Source organism: Calidris pugnax, unplaced genomic scaffold, assembly GCF_001431845.1.
Source record: "Calidris pugnax isolate Ruff unplaced genomic scaffold, ASM143184v1 scaffold63, whole genome shotgun sequence".
NCBI classification, from domain to species: domain Eukaryota; kingdom Metazoa; phylum Chordata; class Aves; order Charadriiformes; family Scolopacidae; genus Calidris; species Calidris pugnax.
The window spans coordinates 4,501,583-4,527,474 of NW_015090852.1; the positions used below are offsets into that span (position 1 = coordinate 4,501,583).

At 41.7% G+C, this 25,892-nt stretch overlaps 1 protein-coding gene across 1 annotated transcript in view; it reads right to left on the reverse strand.

Moving 5' to 3' along the window:
- Window positions 1-25,892, reverse strand: part of NOTCH2 (notch 2) — a 78,403-nt gene that overhangs the window by 40,302 nt on the left and 12,209 nt on the right. Inside the window, exons 4-8 of the mRNA XM_014943478.1 lie at window positions 19,515-19,637; window positions 4,551-4,784; window positions 3,535-3,690; window positions 2,239-2,427; window positions 970-1,083 (exon numbers count right to left, since the gene is read on the reverse strand). Coding sequence (XP_014798964.1) covers window positions 970-1,083; window positions 2,239-2,427; window positions 3,535-3,690; window positions 4,551-4,784; window positions 19,515-19,637 — 816 coding nt within the window. The remainder of the gene's footprint in view (window positions 1-969; window positions 1,084-2,238; window positions 2,428-3,534; window positions 3,691-4,550; window positions 4,785-19,514; window positions 19,638-25,892) is intronic.

A 25,892-nucleotide genomic window follows, 5' to 3' on the forward strand; every position in this document is an offset into this window, starting at 1 on the left:
CAAGTGAAACAGAAGTAAGGCAGATGAAGCACAAGTGGCGTCCACCACTGGACAGTATGCCTGTCTATAAAACTGAGAGGCCACCAATAACAGCTTTTTTTGATTACTAATCAAAGGAAATAACTTAAAATGAAACAATAATGCATATATCGCTAGAGCCTTCAGACTAGAATTACTGCAGCAGCGTAGAATGTGGTACAATTCCGCACTTTATCTTTCAATACACTTTTAAAAGTAGTTAACAAACTATCAACAGGTTATGTCAGATGGTGCAGATCAAAAAAAACCAACCAAACAAAAAACTAAACAGAACAAAAAATCCAAAAAACCCCCCAAAACCTCCAGGAATGTTTTTTGGAGGAGCAACCAAAGGAGAAGCCATCATTAGTCAATAAGAAGAGATGCAGAGCAGCATTTTATCGAGTATATGCTGAAAAAGTTTTTGAAGTCATCAGGAAAACAAGTGACATTTACCCTATAGCTAACACTGATCCCTCAGCTCAGCATTTATCCTTCTTTTCTAAAGAGACCCAATCCATCTCCCTCCTCACACAAGCAACATAAACTGTACTGATGCAAAAATGGCTTCTGCCTAAAAACCTCAGAAAAAGGCAAAAAGGATGGAGAGGCTCTGATTTTTAAAACGTTATTTAGAATTACTCATCTATATCCCATTATGATACCCACAGTAACAGAAGTTCATGCTGCCAAATACCCTTCAAGGTGAGATGTCCAACTGTACGTTTCTCAACACTTATATTCAGTTACAGGCACAATCCCACCCATAGCAATTCACGTCTGTTCTTATTTACCAGTGACTGCAACTCACTCATTCGAACAGATGGCAACAGAAAAGGCAAAAAGGCAAAAGAAACTCACAAGAAACACAGCATCTGCAACCCCTCACTGGTTATCTGTGCAGTTCATGGTAAGGTGAAGCAGGAAATGCTTCCAGAAGTAAGTACTTACCAGGAGGACAGACACAAAGAAAGCGGTTGACTTTATCAAGACACTCTCCATTGTTCACACAGGGATTACTCAGACACTCATCAATATCCTCTTCACAGTGAACACCTTTAAAACCTGTTTAAAAAAAATAAAAATAAATAAGAAGAGATGACTAAAGGCCTTAAAGTGCAACTGCCTCTTACAGCAGCGTTGAAAGTCTAAGGCAAGGTTAATTGCAATTTTGCAGTTTGGACAGAGCGTATGAAGAAAGAACATACACCAGAGGTTATAAAGGGATTTTTGAATTGATTGAACATGTGTCTTTTTCACCATTGCTGAACACACTCACTTAATCAACTGTAACAGGAGAAGTTTGTACTGAATTCACATCTAATGCCTTCTTCCACTTGATGAGAAGGGGTTATGTTTTAACATTTTGGAAAATATCAATACATTTAAGTATGCACCAATATAAAGTAATGCATAAAGAAACAAAGCAGATAATTTTAGCTCGAGGCTTTTTAGATAATGACACAATAAAAGACAAACTTTAAGAAGGGTGAAATACTTGGGATTAGTTTCACCTCTCAAAACAGACTAGATATTAATAAATATTCATTCTAGTTTTCATGGTATCAGTTGGTCACCTGCAGGGGTCACAATTCTTTCATTATACTTTATAAGAATGTGCAACTGGCAACTTACACCCTTTTCTTTTTTACCACTGTCTATCAGAAAGCAAAATAGCAGGCTACATAGGCCATTGGTAAGCTGGACATGTAAATTTTACAAGCATGATTTCAATCAAGTACCATTTTTTAAAGTTATTTCCTCAGGTCAATGGGAGCCTGCATCATCTGGGGTATTTTAAGGAGAGAAAAAAACCAAACACTATTTTCCAGATCATAATATACATACCTCAAAACTCAGTCAGTCTTTTAAAGTTTGCACCTGCTTTGCTTTCACAAACCTGAGTTTCTGCACATGCACTTTAGCAGGTGTAGTAACAAATCTGTTCCCGTACACTCCAGCTCAGAGTGCTAACTTTCTTTGCTGATGTCGAGCTTGTTTTCTTTCTTAATCCTCTAATTGCTTTCTCCCTCCCCCCCTCAAAATGCCAAGTCCTCCTGGTTGGTGCCGCCACAGCAAGCTCGCTCTCACCCTTTCATTTAACCTCACCCCTTTGCAATTACGTGTTCCACCTCAGCAGAGCTGGCAACCCTCCCTGCGCCCTGCCTTCTGAATTCTTCCCTTGCTGGAAACCCCGTCTTTGTCAGAAACTCCCCTCACCTGGCATACAGAGACACGTGAATCCTCCGATTTTATCCAGGCAGGTGGCATCGTTCTGGCACGGATTTGAATGGCATTCGTTGATGTCCATTTCGCAGCGCGGCCCCGTGTAGCCCTTCAGACACTCACAGTGGAAAGAGCCTTCTGTGTTTACGCATTTCCCAGCATGTTCACATGGATTGCTGTTTGCTGCAAGAAAAACATACACGTGTGTGCTTCAAACCCCTCCTCGGAGCAGCAAAGCCACAGCATTCTTTATTAGTCATGGTCTTTTCCAGTGGTCTTTCCTTTCTGTCAAGTAATACTGGGGAAGACTGTTCATCCTTCTGGGGAAAGGCTACTACTATTGAAGAAAATGTGGCAGTTATTTGCCTCTGTCAGAGGCAAAAAGAAAGATTGCTGTCATTACCAATGGACCAAAGGAGCAATTCTGGTCCATAGGACTAATGACAGTTCTTAAGAGGAGAGTATAAAGTAGCAGGAATTAGAGAATTAATGATGCTTTCAAAGTCTTATCTTTAGATCATCTTTTACATTTACTTCACTCCTGAGGCTGACAAGATGCCACCACAGTCACAAAACAACCAAACTAGTGCTTCATGTGTTTTCAAAAAGCAATAGCACACTTGTCCAAGGCAGACTGAGGAATGAAATTCAAAGAAGTGCTTCTCTCTAATATTTCAATGAGCGCTGGTTAGGTATTTCCTTCATGTGTTACACTCTAGAAGTATGAACTAGCACTCACAAAACCATACACAAGTCTGTGAGAGTCCAGCTAACCCCCAGAACAACACAACAGCATGATATCACAGAACTACAGCTTTAAAAGCCCAGGTGTTCACCAGTCTCGGAAGGCACTTAAAAGATCCAGCCATATTCCGGCTGCCAGACAGCCTTGATATATTTCTACCAAGGCAGGAGCTGCAACAACTTCCACACAAGCTATTGTACTTTCATTGTACACTACAGTTCTAAGGGTCAGCTCAACTATCACACCTGTTTGTGTGCACTCCTTGCACAATGCTAACACCGTCCTGCACAACGAAGAACAGGTAAGCATCTCGCTGCTCTTCATATCCCAAAGGCTAACAGTTCAAACACGGACAGCTATTCTGACTCAGCCTTTTGCCCCAAATCTCACACAAGATTTAAAACTCATCTAAAGACATTGAAACAGAAGGGGGGGAGCAGGAAAGGAGTCGCACTTGTTTTGAGAAGCTATGACAAAATGTGTCTTCTTGCCCCAATGTCCCAGCTCCCTGTCTGTGCACCCACAAGCAGCAAAGAGAAACTCACCCATTGCACATTCGTCCACATCCTCAGTGCAGTCTGCTCCCTTATGGCCTTGAGGACAGGTGCAGATGTAGTGTCCATTCACAGGATTGGTGTCACACAGAGCACCCTTTTGGCACGGATTGCTAACACATGCATCATCCAAGTGGCACAGAAGACCTACAGAATCATACAAGAGTTCATTCAAAAAAGTGAGATATCGCAGTCAGACCGTATGTTTCACAATCAAATTCTCCACCCTGATATTTCTAATAGAGACTTCCACAGCCAGAAGCTTGAACAATTTCTTACAGGCTTCAACCCATGAAATCCCTGTGGCAGTGTACTACACACTTATAAAACATTATATGTAAGTATAGATTCTGTGACTTGAGAGGCGTCTCCAGGACTTCTGGAGTGGCGCAAAGGCTACCATTAACAAAATCTCCTCCTTGGAGCAGTTAACTAACTGTCTGGTCTTAACTAACTAGTCTTCTTTCTAACCAGCGTGATGATTTTTCTGACAGCTGAAAACACAGGTGTGCATGAAGCTCACTTTCTTATTTCAAGTATGTTGATCACTTGTATTTCTGGGTAGCAGCTAGGAGACTTTCACATTTTTACCTACCCTGAACAGCAACTTTTCCAGTATGCCAGTAAGGGCATCCTCACTCATGCAAAAGTATCTAAGTTTGCCTTCTAGACTTTTAAGTACAATTATTATAAGTGGCACAGAGCAAATCACCCTCTTATATAACTTCTCAGGCAAAAACAGGTCCTGCAAAGCACTAGAAAAAGATCTGCTTTCCCTGCAATCTAAACTGTAGTAAGTTTGTCTTCTAGCCTAATACAAATACTTCTTTGTCCCGAGCTACAGAGGTTTAAAAGGTCTTTGCTCGTGGACAGCACATGTTTCCTTTTGTTCTTCCCGGTTTGGTCACAAAAGTGTGTAAAACAAACACACCACTTTAAGCAAATGCATAAACTTCAGGAAGCATCTTCTGGTAAGTGCCAGACTTAATCGAGTTTTCTCTCCTTACCTGCCTTTCCTTCTGGACAAATGCACGAAAAAGAAGCCACCCGATCAATGCAAGTAGACCCGTTGGCACAGGAGGCAGTGAAGCAGTCGTCGATGTTCTTACTGCAGTCGTCCCCACTCCAACCGTTGACGCAGACGCAGGCGTAGCCTCCGTTGTGGTTGGTGCAGGTGCCTCCATTCTGGCAGGCGTTGGGCTGGAGCTGACATTCATCAACGTCCTCAGTGCAAAACTGGCCTGATGCACAGGAACAGAACAAGTTCAATAAACACTCAGGCACCCAGACACAAGAAGATTCTTGCACCGACAACATCACCCAGGGAAACGCTGTCATCCAACTTGATTGCCACTTCTTGCTTCTAGGACATTCGAGCCCGAGAACTTCCAACAACACTTGTCAAATTAGGCAAAGACAACTAGCACCCCTCAATGACCCCAAAGTAGGAGCTGAACTGCAAGTAACTTTAGAAAGGCGCAGTATGGAAGCCAGAAGGCAGCCTGCAGTATATGATGGTACCTCTGCGAGGATATGAGAAACAGAAAGAATGAAGGCCTGCCTGCAGAGCAGCCAGAGGGACTAAGAAGAAAGAAGATGGCCTCACAAGAAAATCTTGGCCAAAGCAGTGTAAACAGGCCAGCAGCAAAGTAACTCTTGTCAGGATAATTTAATTCTTTCCTATATTATTACGCAATGAATATTACTTAATGATAAAGACTAGAATTCTTGAGACTCTTCTACCTAAAATACTCATTTTTCCTTCCCTCCAGTATTTCCACAAACAACCACAAATAGCTGAGCTTTTCTTAGTTGTTTGTAGGGGGTTTTTTTGTTATAGGCAAAATAAATACTCTAATAAAATACTTTAATGACTGGAGGTATGGGAGGGAAGAAAACAAATCTACACTGTTTCAGGGAGTTTTAAGGAACAGGACCGCTGGACCTCTAAGTATGAAATCAGCTTCTCAGGATACTGAGTTTCACATCTATTGGAAAAACCGCTGGACCTCAAGTATGAAATCAGTTTCTCAGGATACTGAGTTTCACATCTATTGGAAGCTGTGCATTTTACATTACTAAAGTATTTCTTTATCCAAATCCAGCTTGCTTTGACATCAAGACCTGGAGAACCTACCACCTGCGTCAATATTTTTTCTCCACTCTTATTCATCTTCCCAGTTAAAGGTACATGGTTTACTTTTAAGCTGAAATTGTTTACTTTAAGTTTCAAGTCATTCATTCTTATTTTGAGTTTCTTTAATAGATAAAACCCGAGCACGGGCTAATTTCTTCCCAGGCTGGCACACGGAACACACATGTGCCACCACAGAGTACCAGTCACATTCCACAATCTTCTTTTTGATAAAACTATTTTGTCCCTTTCTGCTACATGAATAATTCTCCAGCACCGGAAGCTTGTTGGTTTTTTTTCCGTGCTTCCTTATAACTTGCTTTTACGACCCTTCCTAAAACATTGATATGATGTACATTGCACCAAAAAAACACCCTTTATCAGAGAATAAGATTAGATTTATTTGATGTGACCTTTTCCCCCCCCCAGCTGACAACATCACCTCCCTCACTAGCTTGCAGCTGCTTTCCATTATTTGGGTTAAGACTGTTAAGTAACAGTGTTGCTACAACCAAGATCTTTCTATTTGTCACCTCCAGCCACTCTAACAGTTCCATGCTTATATTTGCGTGGAATTCCCCCTGTATTCCAAGAATAAGAAATTCAAGACCAGGCCACAGATCTTCCCTGCCAATGCTCCAGTTAATTCCGATTTGGCAATTTAAAAATACTTATTAGATGTTGCTTAACAGTCACCTTGTTTATTAATGGCCCAGAAATTATGATGCAAGTGCACATGCACCCCCCCTCCTCCAACACACAGAAACATTTATTGTTGGCAGGAATGTAAAAATGTTCAGTCTTAGCTACTGTTCATTTCCAGCTACTATTCTCAAATCATGATTCTTTATGTTTTCAAAGTAATTAAATAAATCTTAGCCTTTGGTGCTGCGAGCTCTAGATTTTTTTCCCTTAGAGGGAAAGAAATAAAATCATTTTTAAAAAAAAGTTGCACAACTGACTGTTCTGTGCCACACATTCCTTCCTCCAGCAGGGATACTTCAAAACAAGGATTTTATCACTTGAAAAAACATAATAAAATTTTACCAGTAATAATAATTACAACAGAGTTTTCAGAATTAATCCTCACTTCCCAATTTACTTAGTAAAACAGTTGGGGGGAAATCTAACACTTCATACTGTTATCTGCAAAACATAGCTCTCTACGTTATGAAAAAAACAAAACCATGCATTTGTCATAATAGAAGTCGTTTGTTCATTAGCTTTTGATATTAGCTTATCAGTAACCAAACTGAAAACAGCCAGTTATCTCAGACTGGTTCCTAGTAGCCGCGCGTATCTCACAACTCAACACAACTGACTTCCTTTTAACAAAAAAAAAAATCAAGACGTTATTTGCTTATTATAAACGTGATTTTCCTTCTTTTCTTGGAGGGGGCCCAACCCAGATCAAAGAACACGCTCTCTGACGAACACTCACCCGTAGTGCCTCCGCTCTGCAGAAGTTCTGGCAGCTCTTACATCCTCCCTTTGGCTGCAGCCAACTTGAACTCGGCATCACCAAAGCGTGAACAGCTTTCAGAGCTGCCCCACCACCCCGGACTGCCGTGCCTCTCTCAAAGTCACCTACCCTTTGACTGGCTGAACAGAACTCCCAAAATATGTTTTCTGGGCTGGTTTTTTTGTGGGGTTTTTTTTTTTTTTTGGTGGACTGGGAGTGCGTATGTGTGTGCTTGTGGTTTCTTGTTCGGGATCTTTTTTAAGCAAAGATAGGCAAACTACTCCAACATACAAACTCTCTGCGTTTGTTGTTACCTTCCCATTCCAAATATCATTAGTAATACTAACACTTTAGGGTTTTTTTTAAATTTTTTTCCCTAGCACTTATTCTTCACTTCTAAGAAGGCCAGCACCAAGTGACTTCACTGACAGGTTTGCCATAACCCTGCGTCTTAGGCTATTCCCTATTTCTGCAGCCCTAAACTAAAACAAACTTTGAAAAGGTACATCAATGTTTCCACAGGAGAAGAATAAAGCAGAGTTTAAAGTTCTTCGAGCAATTCAACTGTATTTCAATAAGATACCATGTTTGCGCTCCTTAAATTTGATCTGCACTTAGCTGCAAAAGGAGCATTAGAAATCTGAGAAGCTACCAGATCACAATCATATTTGTGTTTAATTATGAATATGAATCGAAGACAGCTCCATCTTAATGCAGTTTGTTTTAAAAACAAAGGAAATTCAACTCAATATGAGGGGCGTAAATGAGCAATTAACTATTGCATTTTACTATTGAGTATTTTAATGAAAAAAACCTGTTCTTTATTGAAGTTATAATTGAAAACCAGACTCAAATAACTTCTGGGCAAAAATACACGAATCAAAAGCAACATAAGGCAAGCAGAACATACCAATCTAACTACATTCATGAGTACTCAGTCTCGTCACCATCAGGCAACGTAAGTGTAAGAGCTTTTCAAAGATTTTGGAACTGTGTTTTAAAATAGTACAAATGCCAGACTAAAGTCCAAGGCGCTCACATTTTTTTTAACTGGACTGGTGAATTGGCAAGAATGCAAAGCAATTTCGACTTCACTGAAAATGCCCAAGTCCTTGTTGCTGAAGAGGGTTCAAGTGGCTTGGAAACGCCCAAAGTCTTCAAAAGAGAGGAATAAAGGGTTTTTTAGACAGGGTGGGTTTGACAGGGTTTGGGTTTTTTTAAGGCAACCTATGGTTGCTTATATGGTGTTTTTGAAACTTCAGGTTTCAAAATTAGGGATTAATGGTCAATATTTTAATTCCTTGACACATATTTTTGGAAGGGTTTTTTTGTTTGGGGTTTTGTTGTTGTTGTTTGGTTAGTTGAGTTTTCTGTTGTTTTGTTGGTTTTTTTTTTCCCCAGAAACCAGCACACACATCCGTAAATGTCCTTCAAGACTGCCCTCCCTCAAAGCAGCAGCATCACTTAATTCTTAGTGGGACCAAAGGATGGCCACAACCTCTCACTTCCCCAAAAGGACTGGTTTACCCTCAGTAGACATTTCAACTCCTTGTGCAAATGAAAGAAATAGATTAATATTTTGGGCAGGTGCTGCAAAGAAAAGATTTGACCTATGCCTTTGATGTAGGGTCTGCCCTGGGAGCTTCCTGAATGACTTTTTCCACAGCAGAGACAGAAGTCTCTTTCAGCATTTGACATAAACCAGGATTTAATTCTAAAACTTCTCAAATAATATTCTGCACAAGACTTCTTTTTGCCAGGTTAGTTCGGTAGATTTAAATCAAATGTGACAAAAGGTCTCTGAAACGGTTTACGTAAGGGATGCTGCTTTGCCTTAATTATAACTGAACCAAGTACATTTATTTGTAGCCACGTACTTGGTAAGCCTGTTTTCTGCTTGTTAAGAGTTTTAGGAAGAATCAAGGGCTTTCATTCACAGAATTTGAATCCAACTTTCCCGTTACGAGTTGTACAGTGTAATAAACATATTCCTAACCCTAGTGGATAACCCTGAATGCACTTCAGCTAAACATTAATTCATTTAGCTGGAAGTTTTCTTTCTGCAGGTATTTCTTTTCTTGTGCTCATGCTAGTTTCAATTACGTTTCCTAAAAGGAACATAGCATGTATAGGCTGAACTAGCACAAACACACTAACTGTATGCTATTTTAATGGAAATGTAGAAACGTACATAAGACAACAAGAAAGGAAACACAAATTACTCCAAGAAGCTAATAAAAGCCTAACCTGACCTTGATATTTGCAGAGCCTGGGAAATCAGCAAAATGCCGAGTCAGGCTCCGAGTGACCTTGTACAAAGTAAACAGCTCGTCCATGTGGTATTTCAAAATTGAAAACTAGAAGTAGAAAAACGGAACAGCCTTCAACTCTTAGCCCTTTTTGCCCACTATGAAACTAGAGTTACTTCCTGCTTATTTCCCCTCAGAAAAGCCATATGGAATAAGACAGACATGTTTGCTGCTTTGATTGCTCCCATTTTCAGATCAGCAGGGACCAGACAGGAACTCCGGGAGCTTCTCTTTAGGCAGGCACAGGATGCAGTGGTTCAAGGCCCCTCAAGCAATTGTACCAGATCTCATTGATGAGAAACATCCAGTCCCTTCTATTAGAGCTCTTTGTGTTAAAAAAAAAAAAAAAAAAAAAAAGGCTGATTTACAAAGGTAAGGCGGATTGCCCTCATTTTATGTGCCATCCTACACCAAAAGAGCAGAGCATCACCTTGCTCAAGATGGTAAGAAACCAAAAGAGTCGCCCTGGGAAGCAACAACAGATGCCTCCAATAGCTGATCCCACCAAACCACATAGTTTTGCATAAATCCCAGTTCCAAGACAGGAAACTACACTGATCCTACAGCTGAATGCAGGACTTTCAGCCAGTTCAGAGATCTTTGTCTTTGGCACAGCAGACTTTCCTCCAGCAAGAAAGCCTGCTGATGCACAGCTGGAGTACCAGAGGCCAAAGCTACGGAGAGATCTCACATGCAATTTAAGCACTGAAAACATTTGGCAGGATCAAGGATGCAAATACCTTCCTGTGCCTTAAAAAATATAAGTTTATTGAAAACTGGGCTAGGAGGAGATAGCAACATCCATTTATCTGAAAACCATGACCACGACAGCATTGGACTCAGACTAAACTGGAAGTCGGAACATCTTAAAAGCTTAGTGATACTGAAAGAGAAAGATACTGCAGAGAGAATCACAAACTGGTCCTCAAGGTCCTAAAAGACTTATTGGAAGAGAAACATCACATTTCAGGAAGTTCTTATGCCCCTACCCTCTGAGTACCTCACCAGAAGTTTGTCACCTATCTCAGACTAGCACTCCAGTACACAGGGAAGAGCTCACCAGCTCTCTTGAAAGGGCTATCTCGGAAGCTATAAACCAGATCTAGGCAGAAATTCTCTGAAAGAGCAATTTAATTCACAAAGTATTTCAAAGATTATTGTATGGTTTTTTAAACACAATCAAGTGTAGCTAAGGAAAGCAGGGCTCATTAGAGCTGTTTACATTTTTTCTCTAAGTTTCAAAGGACTGCTAAGTGAGACGGTGAACAGCATCTTATCGAGGCTTAAGAACAGGCTAAGAGATAAGAAATAGTATTTGTATAAATGTCCAAATCCAGTTGTGGCAGAAGGTTAGCAGCGCCCACTGTGTGGGACCATGCAGTTTCTTCCCCTCTCTAACCACCCGTGTGTATATTCAAGATGCCAGCTGGCAGACCACATCTGGTTGGGCAAGGACATTTTCTTTCTTGTAACACACACAGGGAAAAAAAAAAAAAAAAAAATAAAAAAAAAAAATGTATCTGCATTGACTGTGTAACCCAGAGCATGTTGGTCAGCAAAGTGAAAGCTCAGCTTCCTCAGCTCACTGTGCAAGTCTCCTCAGCAAATGGAAGAGTAAAGGAGAAATTGCATGGAACCATTGGACCTTCTAGTAAAATAGTGTTTATGAAAAATACTTTAGCTCCCATGTTTTTGAGTTATGTATTTGTAAAAACATTCAATTAATCTTTAACCCACAGAATTAGCCATAGTTCTTAAAAAAAAAAGCTAATTTACAATTAATGAATATATACAGGTACTGGAGCACTTAATTAACAGCCTGGAAAGAGACAAACAGTAGGCAGTGATATCTTTAACAAAATAATATTTATATTATCCAAGAGGAAGCCAGGGAATTTCAGACAGATTCAACCAAGTGAAGTTGCTGGGCGGTGCAACAGCAGACAAGGCTTGATGCACAAATGCCAAATAAAATATGAAGGCAAACAGACTCGTTGCAGAAAGTTTTGGTTAGGCACTCCTTGAGGAATGACTTCAGCTTCCCTGGAAGAGTTCAGTGGGGACCTCGGCTCAATCACAGCTTTAATCAACAAAACAAACATTGCTGACAAGACATTTGACTACAAGGAAGAGTAACTAATGCAAACAGTTGTCATTGTGCAATAGCAGTGGCATAGACTCAGTCTGGAATACATTTTGCAGTACTGAAGCCACCACCTCTGAATGCAGACACCGAAGAGGGGTAGAGTTCGGAGCCCGACAGACCGATGGAGAGAAGAATTTCATAAGAGACTCACAAAGCAATTGTTACCCACAAGGGGACAGATGATAAAAAGTATAGTCAAGCAGTTATTGCAGGAAAGATGCAGCGTGTGGCAAAGTATACAAAAGAAAATATTTGCTCATTTATGTAATTGGCTGTATTGACACAAGGTATCTCAAAGCAAGGAACTTCAAACTTCTCTGAAAGAGGCAACACTTTTATACAGACAAGAAGGTCCAGAGCAATAAACAGGTAATACTGACAGAAAGGGATCTTAAGCGTGATGTCCAGGTCACATTCAAATTCCAGACCCTCCGAGAAAGCCATCTCCAGAGCTCCCTGCAGGCAATCCAATGAACAGAACTGCTGCTTTCACCTCCAAGGATGGATGGCTTCAGGCACACACAGAATTCGAAGGACTACGCTTTATATTTGCAAAAAACGCCTGTGTTTATTTATTTTGCAAAAAGTTGCAAGTGTGTTTAGTAAAGGTCTTCCCTGCTTAAGTATTACAGTGGCTTCCCCTGAAAAAAAAAAGGACTGAAGGCAAGTATTTTTTAACCTTGCAGGAGTTTTCTAAAGAAGTAAAAGGACTGAAGGCAAGTATTTTTAACCTTGCAGGAGTTTTCTAAAGAAGAGTATTACAGTGGCTTCCCCTGAAAAAAAAATAAAAGGACTGAAGGCAAGTATTTTTAACCTTGCAGGAGTTTTCTAAACTAGTGAGAGGCTTCACAGCTCCCAAAACAGGGCTCCTTCCCCAGGGCTTCACAGCATCCTTCTCCCACTTGAAACACAGAACCACAGAGCAGTAGCAGACATTCCCAAACCTCAGGTGTTGGGTTTTCTGTTTTGTTTGTAATAGATCTGCTGTATCTTGGGCAATGTCAAATGCCATCCAAGATACCATAAATTTTAAGAGATTAATACAGAATTTGAACAATTGAAGATGAATCTACAGCTGTAGCAAGGAAAGTAAACATCTGTGTTTATTTTAGGCTAATATGGTAGAGAAAAGAGTTTAATTTCATAACCACTCTGGGAAGCATGTAGTGGAACTAATGGGCTTTTACAAGGGATTTTACAACCCCCAAATACAAAACTCTGGGCTTTAAGAGACTTACGCACGCCCTGATCCATTAAATGCTGCCCTAAATCACTCCCCTCAGACTACTGGGCAGAGAGGGCAGCCCTGACAGAGCTCTTCGGAGCAATAATACAAATGAACAGAACAAAATTCATTAAAATTTACTAGGGATGAACTAATGAGTCCGGTTTAATATGGCAGTGGCAGCTGAAATAACCGAGGACAGCAGTAGCATAGAGAAGTAACCAAAAGGAAAGGGGCACATCACCAAGCTACTCTCCATTTTGCCCTTCTCTTTACCTCCTGCTGGCAAATACCTAACAAGTTGAAAGATCTGCGAGGCAAAAACGTAACAGTTGGAGCCAAACCTTACAATAAAAAGCTTCTTATTCTCAAGCTATCTCAGCAACGCATCTTTAGCAATTAGCCAGAGACAAATCACCTCATTCTAAAAGTACAAGGGAAGGGACCAAAACTGCCAGAAACAAGTCAGCTGCTGATAAAACGACTGCTACTTATTAGCCTGGTCTCCCAGCGCAGATCCACCAACCCAGCCTCACCAGAGGGGTCTAGCCTATTTGGTTTTAGTGCCAAACACATGCAAGATATACTGAAAACTTAAAGACAGCTCCACAAGAGATTATTTGGCACATTTGACCACAAAGAGTATTTCCCGGCCTGGAAAGCCACCAAAGGCGTGAGGGAAGAGGCAGCAGCGTGGTCTAAATTAGAAGCTGTCATTCTGTCATCGTGTCAATTCAGCTGTTAACACCTCAGGTGTTTTATTTACAGCTCCCTCCTAACCCGGGCTTGCTGTTGGGAAATGGAAAGCAGCACAAAACAAACGGGAGGCTGTGGGAGGTGTTGCAGGATCCGTACTGCAGGAGGTACTGGCTGAGGGCGTGAAAGTTTTGACGCCGCTGAAATCAACGCGCTGCACACAACTCTGGAATCAAGTACCACAAGAGACACAAATAACGTCCAGGATAAAGTAGTTTGTTTATGTCCAACGCTTCAAGTCATTTGTACACTCAAACTCGGAGCTGCCAGCTCCGCCGGCTGCCACGTGCTCCCTGCTCCCTTTGTATCTGCCAGTTCAAACATGAAGGAAGAAAAAGAGTCATAATCCCTCTTGGCCTCTTTCAGATACTACTGTAGTGACAGCAGATCACCAGTCGACTTGTCAAGTTTGGTGTAGACGGGTCTCAGCCAGGACCAAAGAGGCTACTGTGCTTTTTAATAACATTTGGAAAGGCACCAGAAAAGTCTACCGTTGCTACAGCACCGGGAAGGATGACCGCACTTATAGTGGGAGCCTGGCCCAGCCTCCCCGTGTTAATACAAAGGTAAGGATGGCTCTTTGCACATTAACATATGCACATGCCAACCAGAATCAGAAAAGAGTGCGACCCCAACAGTGCTCTCTGGTAGGTAATACTCAATACTCTACAGAAAGCAGCAAGGGTCCATATTCTGTCATTTAGGGGACTGGCGTCTTCAACATTTATGACCCATGTCATCTAGTGTCAGTTAGTTTCTCTACATTCCAAGCCCCTAAGTATTCCAGCAAGGCAGTATTTTTTTTGAACACTAAGTTAGCATGACTTTTTACTGCACACTTTGCGATACAGAAGCTGAGGAAAGCAGTATTTGGCAAAGAAAGTTCTAAAAAACAAAATACCAGAGCACACAATCTTACATAAAAATGTTAAACATTAGCCTTTTGATGTTTATCCTCCCTTCTTAGCAAAGAAAAGTCACGTCTGCCCAGAGTTTAAGGCTGGGATTTTCAAAGAAAACCAAGGTAGGGAGCAAATATTACTCTAATTAAATAGGAATCGAACCCTTTACTCCCCCTCTTTGAGAATTCCTGCCTAAAGCTCTGCAGAAAAAGTAACCCCTGTGCTAACGTTGAAGCGCATATGACCAAGCTAACAGCTATTTTAATTAAAAAGCACAGCCCTGCTGCCCGAAGAGCTTTTCTGCTCAAGACAAACATTTGCTTCTTAAGCTAGCTCCCAATGCTGGAGTTATTTGGTGGAGTCAGCTGTGAGCACACTGTGCTTCCCTTGAGACAAAGGTCTCCTAGATTTTAAAATATACAGTTCACTGGAGCCCCCTTTTCAAGGGAAAACAAAGCCTAAATAAATACAACTGCCATGGGAGTCTCGCCTTCCCAGTCACAGGGGCAGGAATAATGAAAGAAGGCAAGCAGGCCAAGCCTGCAACTGAAGCAAGTATAATGTAGATCCTCCAAAACCCACTTGAGCATGGACATAGCTTGTCCCCCAAACCCAGAGACTCATCTCACAGCTCCTGATGCAGCACTTCTGGAGCAAAATATGCAAAAGACTTAACTCATTGAGGGATACAAATCTTAATCTCTGCTGTCCACCGTTCCTGAAAGGTGATTTGAGCCAAACACAGATTCAGGATGATACTCTGAAACCCTCCAAATTTTCCACAGTGAGGTAGGAGTCCTCCTCAGCCAATAAAAACAAAAGCATTTACGGAATTTTATACTGTTAGTCACTTTAGTACACAAATTCTCGAGTAATCTTTCTTGACACAAAGCAGCATAGGTTAGATCAACAGAGTAAACAGGTGCATTTTAAACAAAGCCTCGTTTCTTTCCATGAACTGTAGCCTGGAACAACTGATTAGCCTTTAAAATTCCCAGATGGTTTCACCGTGTCCTGAAGAAGGACACCCCAACCTTCCACATGACTTTACAGCCCTGTTACTGCCGTCACTTCCTCTGCATCCACTCACCCATGAGATCCCTCTGTGAATTTTAATTCCTGATCCCAGACAAGAAAAAAAAAAAAAAAAGGGGGGGAAAAAAAAGCAGCTGGACAGGATTTTTTACTAGATTAGTGAGTTAAAGAGGCATACTCCAACAAATACCAGAGCCAGCTCAGGGGATGGGGAAGGGTGGCTGGGAGCAGGGAGAGCAGGCAAAGACACCTTCCTCCTCAGACCACAGTGAGCACATCAGGCTGGTTTAACTGCTGCAGAACAGCAGCACAACACACAGTCTTCACACAGCACAGACATTAACCAGGATTTTTGGCTAATCTTGACTCAAATCACACTTAAAACACACCAAATTCTCTCTAGCCTGCCATGGACAGAGGAAGAGACCTCAGTCTTTCAGAAAAGCACCCTGATCTATTTCAAAGAAAAGGCGAGCTTCATTCCACATCTGTAACATAGTGCCTTGAAAGGACTCCACAAACACTGGTTCTGACAAAGGCTTTAGCCTGGGACAAGATAAAGTCATCTTTAAACAAACAAACAAGAAATCAGTTAACATTCAGCAACAGGAAAGATCTGGGGTGGTTTCACCAAAACACATCCAAGATATTGTCTTGCCAGTTACGAATTTATGAGGCTGACAATCATTATAACCATATGAAATACGAGAACTTTGAAGGTGACAAAAACATTAGTGACAGCAGGAATTTCTCATCATTGTTTCTGAAAGGCAAGATTTTTATCTTTCCGGAAAAAGCTGCAAGATGAGAAAGAGAAGGCACACACTTCAACAAAAAAGCAGCAGTGAGCTCTGTTTGAGGAGTAGGAAACTAGACGAAAAGCAAACAGTCTCTCAAGAGCCAGATTCTAGTAGCAAGCAGAAAAAATATTTAAAAAAAAATGCATAGTTATGTAGTCCAGCCTACCACCTGTCTGGGAAATACAAGAGGCAGATGGTTACCAAAAGGAATTGGGACAGATTCTATTTCAGTCAAGGATGCTTCAATATTACTTTACACAGAACTATTTTTCATCGGATATAGTACAGCTTCTTGATTTTTCTAAAAAGGAAAGGGACTGGTTTCCCTACGCCACGAAGCACAAACTATACTAACAAACATGCTAGAGCATCATCCACAGCACAAAGGTTAAATAAAGACTAAAACTGCAAACAGACCAATTTAAACTTCTGCATTCTCTTCTTTCAAATACTTACTTGCCAAGTAATTTTGGAGAAGAGCTGTAGACAGCATAGCTACGTTGGTAAGTATGTCTTAGAAAATTTAACATCCTTTCATTTTTGGCTGACATTTACTTACAAATGTGTATTTGGGCTTTTTTTTTTTTTAAATTAGCACACTATGTCCTCTAACCTTAAGGTCTCATTGAAAGCTTTTGATTTCCTGAAGTGTTCATCCTCACATTTCCACCCTGTTGAGCTATAAGCATTTATCAGAGACTCCGAAAGAGTTATTTGCTCAGCTCTCCCCTCTTCGCTTACCTTAGAGACGATTTACAGTGTTATAAACCATGTTTGTGCAAAGGATGGATCTGCACTTTACAACATTTCCTTATTGCTGAGTAACTAATTTTTTATTGTCGTTTACTCTTGTCAGCATCAGCTGCAGTTAAATCTTGGAAACCAAGTCATCTCTCTCTCTAAACTACTCTAGCAGTCCATCTACCTTCCCCATTTTTGTGCTCTGCCTCAGCATCACACCTCATGTCTCCAAGCTGGACATGCGTTGTTATCCTGCGCATTCTTGGTCTCTAACTGAAGATGCAGTAAAAGAGAGTGAAGTCCATTTAGATAAACAAACTTCTTTTAAGAAAACGTTACTGAGATGAGGCAGCAGGGTCACTGCTGGGCTGACCTGCAGGACCACATCAGAACAAGAGGCAAGACCAGTTTTAGTTCCAAACTGACCTGATTCTTGAAGTCTACAAAGTCAATGGCCTTGAGAAGCCATGATCTAAAACCACCGCTACACTGATAACCTTAACTTCACCATAAAAAAAAGAAAATTCTCAGAAAGCTTATTCCATCAAATTGTTTTAGAAAGCCATTGGAACATAAGGCTTGGGGAGTTCCTCTCTCTTTCCAGTTTTTCATAGAAGGTAAGCATCTTTCCTGCACACAAAGTTGTCCTGAGAGACTGGGCACACAGGAAAAGGAACCCATAAGACGTTCAGAGAGGGAACCACCACAACTGCATTGCAAAGAACTTCAGCAGTTAATTAGAGAGACAATCTGCCACAAAACCAAACAGAATCACAACTCATCACCACCAAGGCCTCTTCCAGGTGAGTTGCAGAAGTCATCCCTAGTTGACAGCAGCCATCCACCCAAGTCCTGCAAGCCAAAGCTAAATTTATGATGCCTCTACAAAGCAAAATAATCCCTTGTAGATTACAAACTCATGCTATACGTGCTCATGATACATCATAGCCTCTATGCTTCAGGAATAAGCCTGAGATTAATTTATTACTGCCAGATGCTAGAAGCCATAACAAGGTTTATAATTTCTGTGGCGTGAAGCAAGATTTTAGGGATCTCTGAAGGGTAGTTGACTCCACACCCAAGCTGCCCGTGTTTTCCTTTGCAGGTTTCACTTTCTGCTGGCTTTAAGGACATACAAACAGAGAAGCAGTAGAGAAGAAGCTGCTCATTAAGGGGACGCCTCATTTTCTCCTATTAATTCCTAGTTTCAATGAGCTATGCAAGCAGTGGTGCATTTCACTCTTATGTGGTTTTAACTTCATTTAAGAATATGTAATTTTTTAAGTTAATGAGGGTTCTTAACTGGCAGCCTCCTTTGCAGTTAGTGACAACTAGTTTATAATGAGAATGATGATCTCCGAGGAAAAAAAGCTAGAATATCGTGAAACCTCTGGTCTCTAGCAAAGTTCTCACAGTAAATTCATCTGAACTACCAATCATTAGAGATGTTCCAAGTACAGTATTTTTTAGATACAGTGAAAAACATGCTAAAGGTTTTTCAGAAGCTAAGGAACTAGTTCAAGCTTAGCTCCAAAACAAGTATCACAATTTACTTTATGAAAGGAAAAAAGTAAATCGAGTCCATACCTCAGCTTTTCAGTTTATAGGTAAAAAAAAAAAGCCCTAAATTTTAAAAGAAGGACAAAACTATACTCAACTGAAAAAGTATGCCACCTAAGAATGACTAGTATGACTCAAAAAAAAAACCAACCCACAAACCAACCCCAAAACCGGAGGTATTTGTTTATTTTTGAGGTATGGAGACATTTTGTGACTAAAGATGACACCAAATTTCCTGTAAGCTGCTTCCTTACATCATGCATAACATTTTCTTGAAATTCACACTTTTTCCCCACTACTGATTCAGAGTAAAGCAGACTCATTTATGAAGCAAAAGTAGCTTTGCTAGTCAGAGAACTCCAGATAAAACTCAGTCGCAGCAGGAAAATAACAGTAGCAAAAACATAAGCTTTCCATGCGTACGCTTCTTCTCTTACCTCCCTTTCTCCCACCTATGCCTTCTTTCAGATTTGTCATTTCAGCAGCATTACTGTTATCTACCATGAGGATCATTATCCCAGATTAAAAATACCCCCGAATGTACCAGCAAAGAAGCATTAACGCACACATCTGTGACAGCAAATTGCTTTATAGTTTTGTAGAGCACATGTCCTCTTGTGAAGTAACCCATACAAGAGGAAGTGCAGCTCTGGTAGTTGCACTGAATTGCAGCTCAAGAATCACAGCATCTGTCTGCCAAACCCAGGTGTACACTAGCTTTGATGCAAAAGATCATCTTCTAAGAGCTCCACTGACACCTGCCCCCCAAACTGCAGAACAGGGCACAGACGTGAGCTCCATGCAGCTCCGAGTTGTACCTCGGGTGAAGGCCACAAGTCCTGCCATTTCATTGCTGTAAAGAGTGCTCAGCCCATGAGGGAACGTTTCCCCTCGTACGTACCTGTCCATTGGGGTGGGCAGCGGCAGTTGTAGGTGTTCACACCGTCCACACATATACCTCCGTTCTGGCAGTTGTGATTCGGGCAGTCGTCAACGTTGTGCCCGCAGACGCTTCCCTCGAAACCTGGACCAAGCAGAAACACAGCAGATTGAAATGGGCTTCCAGCCTCTTTTGAAGAGAACTCACACTTTGTGCAGCTTCCCCCCCCCCCCCTTCTTTTTTGTTTTATTCTCATAGGTGGGAATTTTAGGCTGTGGTACCAGTTGGAATTCCTAACTGGGACCAAACACACTTGTTTATGTTTTGGGGCTTCTTTTTATGCGCCTCCCCCCCCCCCTTTTTTTTTTTCTTTTTCTCTCTTAAACACTTGCCCTCTTAACCTAATCCTGATGAATCTCATGTGGACACTTTGATAGCTCGCTGGTCAGACTACACAGTTAGAACACCCCTACCATAGGTAGATGGCCAAATTAATTTTCACCACCAAAAAGACTTTTTTCTTTAAGTCACTAATGAGCAAACAAAGCAAAGACCACGAGATTTAGCTTACTGCGAGGTAAACTCATCGCTGCCCATCAAGGACCACCCAGGACAAGTTTTTCCCCATGGCAAAAAAAAAGTGCCTGGCGTTCACTTCATGAATACCTCAGCACAGTCCACACGCCTTCGCCACGCCAAAGAAAGATCTTCTCCATGCTTTGAAAATGAGCTTCTAAATTCCTGATTTGGCCCTCTGCAGTGTTAGACAAGTCAGTTGATCAACAAATCAGCCACCACCCGAGCGATGCTTAAACACTAAGCCCTGACTGAAAAGGAGAAGAAACCAGACACCCTTCCCCAAAGAAAATCAAGGCTCCTAATTAATGTAGCCACACTGGCAAGATATCTTTGGCTAGACCTCCCTCTCCTTTCAAATAAGGAGAAGTGGGAACTTAAGGGGGAAGGGAATCTTCAATAATCCATCCTCCCCTCGATTTCCCCTGCTGATTTAGTCCATGCTTCATCAAATAAACCTGCCATTTCTGCTGGATGAGAGCACTATTTATTAAAGCACAAGTGGATGCATGCTAATGTGGATGAAGTAAACGATTCCAGCACACACGCGTTAATTTAAAACATCAGCTCAGCCTCTTCACTGCTTTGGAATGCAACATTAACATGACACAGTCCTCTCATCCAAAATTATGCTTTAACCCCTCTACTTTTGATGCCCTGTTCCAGACGCTTCCATAACATCTGTGTCAAGTCACACAGACCCTCTAAGCAACATATGGTCCAAGGCAGATCATGCTGTGTGGCAGATGAGACCGAGTCTTTAAAGCTCTGAAGTGGCTTCTCCAGACTATCACTGCTCTCAAGAGACTTGAGATGATTTGTATGCATTCCCACCTCTTGAACTTCTCCGACACTACAGGTAAGAGTCAGAAGCAAAGAGGAGTGCTGTTGCCAAGCTGCATCAAGTGCATTAGCATCCATCAGCAACTCAACATAAAAAAAGAGAGACCTGCATTAATACCCTCTTCCTTCAAAGCCCTTCCCACCTTCAGCCGAGTTCCTGCATATTCCACAGCAGTAGGGAAGGTTAAAATGCAGAGGAATTACACCATGGTTAGTCTGAATCCTAGTCATCACGGCTGTGCCTTCCTGGCCAAAGGCGCTGAGGAACAACTACCAAAAAATACAATCAGTATGAGATCGACCTCTACATTTCAAACTGTATGAAGCTACCATGCACACCCAAAGGCTCAGCTATAAAACACAGGGGTGTCCTCTCAGCTTGAGGAGAATCATTCCACTGACCACATACTGCCCTCATGCCAGCGAGGTGATCAGCATGGAAATGCAGGCAGAACCACAGACTCAGAAGGTTTAAGTTCCTATCCTTTCAGCTCGGACACTATGAACACCTATCCTACTTTATAAGAATGAAATTCCTGACAGCAGACATTTGTTTAAAACCATCTCACTGTACTGCACACAAATTTAAAATGGCCCAATGATTTTGAGTAATAATAAAGCACGGAAGTCACCCCAACACTAAAACCTCACCAAGCCTCTGTACCTGTTCACATTTTAACCAGCTTTATTATCATCTAAGAGCTGGTCCTCAAGCATCTCATGCAAATGTAGAAAACCATTAATCCCACACTAAAAGCTGGAGGATACCACTGTGACAACAGAACAGAAACAAAAAAGGGCTTACAAAAAAAGCTATGTAGTAAAAGGTTCAAGAGAAATGATACACAGCCAAGTGTGCTCAGTCAAAATATATCTCCAAGGGAAAGTGAATCAGGAAGGGTTGAAACGGTGAAGACGACACTATTTTGAGTGCACAGCTGAAGAAAACACAAGTTTCCTTTTTGGTAACTTCCCAGCTCCCAAATTCCCTTTAAATTTGTCTTACTCTGAAGAACAACTTTTGGCTCAGTTTCAGAACATCTCAATAGCTAGAAAGGCATGATTTTTGTGTCTTCTTCAAGCCAGACTTACACTGCAGTGTTGCGACCTGCTTACTTTGTAAATAACACTGTCCTAGTGAAGCTTAGCTTTCATTGGTAAAACCCGTCCCTTTAGAGTCATGGTTGTTTGGGCCAACACTCCTACGTTTGAGCACGACAAGCATGAAGTTGGTGTGAGAGGCGGGAGCTTTTCTTAAGCCGGGTCCCAGGATCAGATTTTGCAGTTGCATAACCTGACTCTTTTCCAGAAATCCAGAGAGTTCACTGCGTGGATGTATTTGGACACCTGACGCTGCTTCCTGTTCCCTCCTGTGCTGGGACTAACATGTTGTCCTTCCCTTTCTCCCTCCAAGAGTACAGTTGGCAATACACATCCTGACTTTTGCTCCGTATCTCCAAGCACGGCAAACTAAGGAATGAGAACCTCAAGGGGAAAAGCGTTCCCACTGCTAACAGCATGTTGTTCCTCCTCGTGTACGCAGACGGATGCAAGCAGATAACTTTACTCCTACGTCATCTGAAGTCTCCACCCCATTCCAGAGCACTACAACCAATTCCCTCCAAACTTTAATCCTTAGCCTTATGTCAACCCATAAATTACATCCCAGATTTTCTGCAGAGCCAATTAATCGTGGGGACAGGAAATTATACCTGAACGAAAATATCGAGTTATTGCCAGATTTAAGGCCTGCTGAGAAGAAATTAGAGATCTTGACAGAGCGTGCTAAAATTGACCTGCATCATTTTAACATAGAAGTAAGGTTCTGCTCACCAGGTGCCCAACGGCACTTGCCTGTAATGCAACTTTCCTGTAGGCAACTCTGACAGCTCAGCTCCTTGAAGTAAACATGAGATGGGCTACTCCACGTCAGAGAACCCCAGAGCAGAGGGGCACACACGCTGCCTGGCACCCCAAGACTGTCCCCATGCAGAACCTCACACCCCATAGGAAGCGGCTCTGCTCTAAATCCCAACAGGCAGGGTCTTCCCCACCCCGGGAAGTTCAGTATGGCCACCGGACCCCGTTCATGATGCTCACGGGGCAACGTGATGCTCCTCTACAAGCCGGCGTGAGGTTACTTCCTCTTCCCAGGAAGTGTTCCAGCTCTCATAAACAGCCCGCTCCGGCCTGACAGATCGTTTCCTGAACAAGCCCTTGGAATTCCCTAGGGTCCTTATCTTAGTTAATGGGTAATTATTTTGATGGATAACAATGAATAATCACTTTCCCAGCTAAGAACTTCCTCTATTGACTTGTTTTAACATTCCACTAAAGGTTAGATGCCAAATGAACTCCTTTTTTGTCAAGTATTTATAACTACGAGCTCATTCTTATATATTTGAAGGAGTTGCTAATGCTTCAGGTTAAGTCTCTTTCACAGAAGTTTGTTTGGTTTGGTTTTTTTGTTTGGGTTTTTTTTTTTTTCCACTATGACTCTGTTATGATTGACCTAACACGCTCACTTGTCTACAATCTAGTTTTTACCTAAATCAACAAAGCCTGGAGGAAAAATGACTACGCTAGACAGATAGAAAATAAGAAGTTATCTTTCATACAGATGTAATACTAACAGTATATATAACTCTTCACTTACACTTGCCACCAAATGCTGACTTCTTCTAACACACATGACTTCATGAATTACTTAATGGCAAGATTTGTTTGTGTGAATCCGCAAGTGAAATGGGAACCTGAGAATTTAAAATTGCAGCTTGACTACACTGTATATAAACAGTACTTGTGCTACTGTAGAAAAAGCTGCTGTGATGTGTAACTCCAGGTTGTAGGGTTTTTCCACATTTTCAAGCTCTTATTCACATGTATCTATATTTGCAAAAGATGGAATTCACTCAAAAGCCAAAAAGAAAGCATCTGCAGAAAACAAGAACACATTCCTGCCAGTCCAGGAGTAACCTAATTATGCCTAAATTGCTGCTTGGGCACAGTTTCTTCAGAGCAGTTTAACAGGTTACAAGATGCAAAATCATATCAAAAACCATTCCAGCAGTTCAAGATGTAACTGCCTCCAGCCTCTACGGCCATAATGCTGAGCAATGGTAACAGCTTAAGGCAGTCCAGAAGGAAGGGCTAGAGCAATTCCATTTATAGTCACAATATCATCGGCGTTGCTCCAGTTCAGATAGGGAGTCGAAAGAGGAATTTTTAGTCCATAACCTTGGCACTCTCCTCGAGATGAGCAGGCCTAGTTCACATCTTCCCTGGGTGTGACAGGCCACCATTTCTCTTCTCTTTCTGTTGACCTCTCCTTCCCAGCCAGAACCTTTTCCAACACTTTGGAAATTTTGCTCTGCACGCTTCACTGAGGGTGAACAAACAGCTGGGTGCCTTGCCTTTATCAAAGAGTTTAATGTAAGCATTTTGGCCTCTGCAACCTCTTTTTTTTGCTGTTTTTCAAATGACTAGTTGTTTTTTTTAAAAAAAAAATAAAAATCAAGCTAGCAAAACAACATGGCCAACTTAAATAAATACAGGAAATACAGAAGTGAAGGCTCTCAAAGCCGCATTAACACACCCTCACTATACACGTTGTGTAAGTCCAAAAAAGCAGCTAATAATCCAAAACGCGTGTGAGCAGTGTGGGTGTGCAACTGTTACTATAGCAATCTCATTTTCATTTCCTGACCAGAGTTTAGCCAGCCCACATGCTTGTCTACGGGAAAATGTACTCCTACCCAGCCTCGTGCCCCTGCAAGAGAATCACAAAAGCAAACTGTCTTATCAGCTTTACAGGATCAAGTCCTTCAAACTTCATCTTCCTCTGCTCTCCTCCCCACCACGCTACTTCTACATGAGATCTTCAACTCCTTGAACTGGCTAAATAGATCTAACTTCAAAAAAATTCTGAATTTCTGATCAAACCTGTTAATCCAGAGATACTTAGTTTACAATTTCATTTTAAAAAGATGCAAAGCAGAAGAGCAATAAATTCCCTGCGAGCAACTGTTAGATAAGATACAGCATTTTCAAAGACCCTGTATGTTCAAGCGCTGTTTCTTCAAGCATAGTTAGAAATGGCTGCTTTCACACAAAAATAAAGATGATACAACCTTCTATTTTAAGATCGTTTTTCCTAAATTCTTCAAAGTCACACGGTTGCTCAGACAACCCAGAAAATTGTTGTGCAGACAGTTGCTAAGATTGACAATGCACATTTAAGGTCATTTGAGCCAACACTACAAGACAAAGGTCTCCAAAAAAAAAAAAAAAAAGTATTTTTCACAAATTAAGTTCTAAATGCTCTTTCCACACATACCTATGACTCCAGATGATACTCATGAGAATGCAGTCACTCTACGTTCAGCCTAAACAGTATATGGCAGCTACATCTTTCACAGAAATAACATCAGAGAAATGCTTAAGGGAAGAGAGTTTACTTTTCTAGATTACCACACACCAAGTGTTCTCTGTGCCAAACTGCAATACACTTAAGTAGGAAGTCTAGTCAAAAGCTTTTCCAAACAATCAGTTTCCCATGGACTGAATTAGTAAAAAAAAAAAAAAAAAAAAAAAAAAAAAAAAAAAAAAAAAAAAAAAAAAAAAGGAAAAAAAAAGGGGGTTGGGTTATTTTTGTTTCTAATGAACCCAGGCCCAGGGACAGCCCGAGGCGGTACCGCCGGCAGGGCCCCGCCGCCGAGGGGAAGGCCAGCGGCCTCCCTGCCCTTTGGGAAAGAAAATGAGGAGAAAAGGGTTTTCCGGCGGTCGCTGGTTTCTGTGAGGAAGAGGAGGAGGAGGAGGAGGATGAAGAGGAGGAGGCGGCGGCGGCTCAGCCCCGGGACCCCGGCGCCTCAGGGCCGGGCCGCTGCCCGGGGGGAACCCATAACCACCCCCAGCTCCCCGCTCACCGACTCGGCCGCCGCCTCCTGCTCGTCCACGGCCAGGGCCCAGGAGTCGGTGGCA